General features: G+C 57.6%; 1 protein-coding gene across 1 annotated transcript; it reads right to left on the bottom strand.

The window, feature by feature from the left end:
- Positions 1 to 1,390: 1,390 nt before the first annotated feature.
- LRRC10B (leucine rich repeat containing 10B) lies at positions 1,391 to 2,287 on the bottom strand. Its single transcript, XM_056851187.1, has one exon. The coding sequence runs from the start codon at positions 2,285 to 2,287 to the stop codon at positions 1,397 to 1,399; it is 891 nt and encodes a 296-aa protein (XP_056707165.1). The 3' UTR covers positions 1,391 to 1,396.
- Positions 2,288 to 5,035: the final 2,748 nt, after the last annotated feature.

A 5,035-nucleotide genomic window follows, 5' to 3' on the forward strand; every position in this document is an offset into this window, starting at 1 on the left:
GTGCTGAGGCAGCGTGCCATGCCAACATCGCGGTCGAGACTCAGGCTGAACGCTGTGGAGTCAGTTCAGAGGGAGACTGCACACAGCTGACAAAGAGGTGTGCGCTGGAAGAGAGGAAGGAAAGCAGTGGAAGGGGAAAGGGGTGGGGAAGGGACCTAAGAGAAAGGCACGGAAGACAACAGAGCTCTGATCGGAGAGAGGAAAGGGAGGATCAAAAAATAAATAAATAACACCAATGCCTGAGAAACTCGCTTCCCTTCTCCAGGTGTTATAATTTAGTTTACAGCACTCTTTAAAAATAGCCTCCAGTCTGCCCAACAGCTTTGGTCTCCTGCTTTTTGTGCAATCTCCCTGAGAATGTGTGTCCCCCACCCCCACTCTCTACTTTCCCTTGATGTGCTTTTATTGCTTAGATTTAGTACAAATCTAGCCCGAGAGCCACCAACAAGAATGAACCTGCCATCCCCGGAGACAGGAGACGCTCCCGTGGCTGCCACCCCTCTGCCCAAGATCCACACACGCCTGCAGTGGCCCAGGTCATACCAGCTTTTGCTTCTGTGTCCTTTTAAGGGAATAGAAAGTCCAGGAAAGCCGCAGGGTAATGCACAAAGCTTCTTTCCCACCATACAAAGAGCGGAGGCAAAGCTCTTTCCAGGACGGATAGATCTACACAAACAAGGGTTCCACAGGAGCGTCTTTTCAAGCCTGACAGCTGGAGGGAACAGCCCAGGAGAGGCTTCTCTCCACATCTAATTCCAGTGGTAGGATAAAAATTCCTGGGATTTAAAAAAAAATAAAAAGGCTTTACATTCACACCGCTCAGAGTTCAAGGGAGAAAATAAATAAACAAGATGGCTTTATCCTGTCTTGTTCTTGAGTCTGACTGTAGCATGCCAGACAACCAGGATGGAGATCACCCACAGGTACCAGACTACCACCGCATCAGATTAAGGTCTATCTGATACTCGGCTTTCACCATGATGCAACCATTATCCATGCCTTGAGTTTGGGACAAAGGACAATCATTTCAGTGTGTGGGCACAATGGAATTATTTGTTATGAGAACAATTTATCCCACCCCACCCCCATCCCCTGGGATTAGGTAGAAGGCGTGCAAAACATAAAAGATTACCCATGGTTTTTACTGATATATAGCAATCCTGTTTGCTGGGACTGCCCACAGTTCCAGAAAAAAAGACAGCAAACCTTCTGATGAGTCCTGTGTCCTTTACAAAAGGTTGGTAACCGCCATGGTGGACAGTTGCCTACGGTTCCTTAGACCAATGACAGTACATGCCTAGCTCCCAACTGCCTGTGGGGCAGAAGCAGATTCATCAGCCAACCAACGCCTCCCAATATTTTGAGCAGCAACCATATTATCGTTATCATATCCATGTCATGTCTCTTCTGGAGAGCATTCCAGGGCAGAGTAGCTGCCCTCACCGTCATCCAACACAGAAGAGTCGTTTTTCATATTGGCCTGCAGAGTTTCAGACTCGTTCTCCTCCTGCTCTTCCTCTTCCTGCTCCCGAAGTTTCTGGAGACGTTCCTCCCTCGCCTCCAGAAATTCCTGGGCCCCTTCCCCCACCACCATGACCGTGTCGGCCACGCTGGGCGGCGCTTCCACTGGGTTGTGGTCGTAGGAGAAGACTCGAAGCGTCCGCAGGTGGGTCAGGTCTGGGAACTCAGTAAGCTTGTTGCGGTCGAGGTCAAGGATGTGCAGTTGGGTCATGCGAAGCAAAGGCTTGGGGAATTCTTCAAAGCGGTTCCCGTAGAGCCAGAGACCCCGCAGCCCCCTCATGCGCGGCAGGCCGCCGGGCAGCGTTTTGAGCCGGTTGTCCCCCATCTGCAGGGACTGCAGCCAAGGCATCTGGAGCAGGGCCCGGGGGAAGTGGTACAGGTAGTTGCTCTCGATCCACAAGCAGCGGAGCGTCTGGAGCTGGGCGAACTCTGCCGGGAGGCCGAAGAGGCGGTTGCTGCCCAGGTAGAGGCGGGTGAGGTGGGGCAGGCGGCACAGGGCCTCGGGCACCTCCTCCAGCTTGTTGAAGTCCAGGGCCAGGATGCGCAGCTCCTGCAGCCCCTCGATCTCCTCAGGCAGCTCCTTGATGCCCGTGCCGCTGATGTAGAGCTTCTGGAGGCCGCTGAGGGCGCACACCGGGCCGGGCAGGCGCCTGAAGTGGCGCCCCGTCAGCTCCAGCATCTGGTCCCCGCCGCTCAGCTGCTCCTCGCAGGCGGAGGGCAGCCGCTCCTCCCGGCCCCCCGACGACCCGCCGCTGCCCATCCTCATGGCCCAGGGAGGCGGGGGGCAGGACCCAGGCCAGCGCCTCCGCTGCCAGGCGGGCTCCCACGAGACATGGCCCCCGCCACCCAGGCCCCTGCCCACCACACCGGCCAACCGGGGCTGGGACCCCCCCTGCCAGGGCTGGGGCCTCCCCTCCCGGCCTCCAGCAGCCCCCCTGGCTGGGGTCCTCGCCCAGGGGGGGACCTCGTGCTTGACGGGCGGGGGCGGGGCTCCTTGGCCCCCGGTGGCAGGGAGCGCCTGGGCAGCAGGGGGGACCCCCGGGCGGGCCCCTCTGCTCCCACCCACCTGCTGCCGGCAGGGACCCGCCTCCGGTGGCCCCGGCGCGCTGGCTGGCTGGCTGGCTGGCTGGCTGGCAGGGCTGCGGCGAGCAGCTCCGCGCGGGGCTCCCACACACACGCGCGCGCGCGCGCTCACGCACCCGGCGCCTAGCGACCCGTTTCCATGGCGACCCCCCACGCGGGACGGGCCGCCTATGGCAGAGCCGGACGGGTTTGGGGCGGGGCGGGGCCGCGCGCCCCTCCTGCCCGGCTTCTCCCTCTCCCCACGCGGGCGGCTCGCGCCCCCCCCTCCCGCCGCCGCCCAGGACACGCCCACCCGCACGAGAGCGGAGCGGATAGGAGGAGCCCGGAGCGGGTGGGAGGAGCCCGGCCCAGGGCTGGAGCCTCGACAACCTTCTTGCCTTGAGAACGCCCGGCCGCGTGGGCTCTGAGGCGGGGGGCGGGGCCAGAACTTGTGGGCGTGGCCAAGGGGCAGCAGGCGGCCGCCTGCTCTCAGGCGGGGGGCGGGGGCAGAACTTGTGGGCGTGGCCAAGGGGGCAGCAGGCGGCCGCCTGCTCGGGGGCGGGGCCAGAACTTGTGGGCGTGGCCAAGGGGCAGCAGGCGACCGCCTGCTCGGGGGCGGGGCCAGAACATGTGGGCGTGGCCAAGGAGGCAGCAGGCGGCCGCCTGTTCGGGGGCGGAACCTGTGGGCGTGGCCAAGGGGGCAGCAGGCGGGGCGGGGCCAGAACATGTGGGCGTGGCCAAGGGGGCAGCAGGCGGCCGCCTGCTCTGAGGAGGAGGCGGGTCAGAACTTGTGGGCGTGGCCAAGGGGGCAGCAGGCGGGGGCGGGGCCAGAACATGTGGGCGTGGCCAAGGGGGCAGCAGGCGGCCGCCTGCTGCCCCCTTGGCCACGCCCACGAGTTCTGGCCCCGCCCCCCGCCTCAGAGCCCACGCGGCCGGGCGTTCCCAAGGTAAAGGGGCTGCCGGGTTGTCGAGGCTGCAGTCCTAGGCCGTCTCGCTCACTTCTTCTTTTTTTAATATATATTTTTTATTTTTCTTCATTTGATAGATCAACAAAAACAATATAATAATAATAAAAAGAAAAACAAATAGTATTTCTAGTTTAAAAATCAAATGACTTCCTCCTCTCCCTCTTCCATCAGAAATTAAATTGTATAATCTTTTGCTAACGGAACGAACCCCAATATTATTTTAATTAACCTGTTCTTGTCGTATCCAACATTATTAAATCAATACCTAATATAAAAATTAATACAAAGTATGAATAAGGGATTAGATCAATGAGTATCCTTTAAATGGTCCCGTTAAAAAATAATTTTCACAGTACATTCTCCAAGCCTCCCATTCCCCCCAAAATTTTTCATTATCATTCTGATTTATCAAAGCTGTAAGCTTAACGTGGGGCTCCTTCTATCCGTGCAAAAGGCAGAGCGGCCGCTTCGAATCGTACACGTGGTTCATAGAATGGGAAGGGACCCCCCCAGGGTCATCTAGTCCAACCCCCTGCCCCATGCAGGAAATTCCAAACTACCTCCCCCACCACCACCACCAAAAAAAAAAAAAACATTTATTGAACGCATGAAGCTGCCTTATACTGACTCAGACACTTGGACCATCAAAGTCAGTATTGTCTACTCGGACTGGCAGCAGCTCTCCGGGGTCTCAGAAAGGGGTCTTTCACATCACCTGCTTGCCTAGGTGATGAAGAGCCCCGTGGCGCAGAGGGGTAAGCTGCAGTACTGCAGTCCAAGCTCTGCTCACGACCTGAGTTCGATCCCGACGGAAGTGGGTTTCAGGTAGCCGGCTCAAGGTTGACTCAGCCTTCCATCCTTCCGAGGTCGGTCAAATGAGGACCCAGCTTGCTGGGGGTAAAGGGAAGATGACTGGGGAAGGCACTGGCAAACCACCCCGTAAACAAAGTCTGCCTAGTAAATGTCGGGATGTGACGTCACCCCATGGGTCAGGCTTGCACAGGGGACAAGTCCCTTTTAACTGGAGATGCCGGGGATTGAACCTGGGATCTTCGGCAGGCCAAGCAGATGCTCTACCACTGAGCCACAGCCTCTTCCCAAGGTTCCTGTGCCTTTAACAGCTGTGTTAACAGGAAGCACTTCAACAGGTGCAGTTTAACGCCTAGCATGGAGAAACAGCCACAAAAAGGGGGGGATTGCCTGAGTTATAGTTCAGAAGGTAGTAAGTGGCAAGGGATGGAAGACGGCTGTAGTAGGAGCAAGAAAGAGGCAGAGAGGAGCACGATATCCTGCATGCTCCTAGCGGAGACACAGGCAGACTCCATGCACCTAGAAAAACAGCATGTCAAAGTATGGTTGGGCAGAAAACCTCACAAATGCTAGTTCTGTGTGAGCAGGGAGTTGCACTGTTGTGGGGGAAGCATTCAGTCACCGAATTTCCTCATCTGCAGCTTGTATACAGTCCAGGACTAGCTTTACTTTGA

Source organism: Euleptes europaea, chromosome 6 (genome assembly GCF_029931775.1).
Source record: "Euleptes europaea isolate rEulEur1 chromosome 6, rEulEur1.hap1, whole genome shotgun sequence".
Taxonomy (NCBI): Eukaryota; Metazoa; Chordata; class Lepidosauria; order Squamata; family Sphaerodactylidae; genus Euleptes; species Euleptes europaea.

Bases quoted from the DNA above. Each gene is read 5' to 3' on its own strand.
- LRRC10B (XM_056851187.1), bottom strand. From the start codon at position 2,287: ATGAGGATGGGCAGCGGCGGGTCGTCGGGGGGCCGGGAGGAGCGGCTG.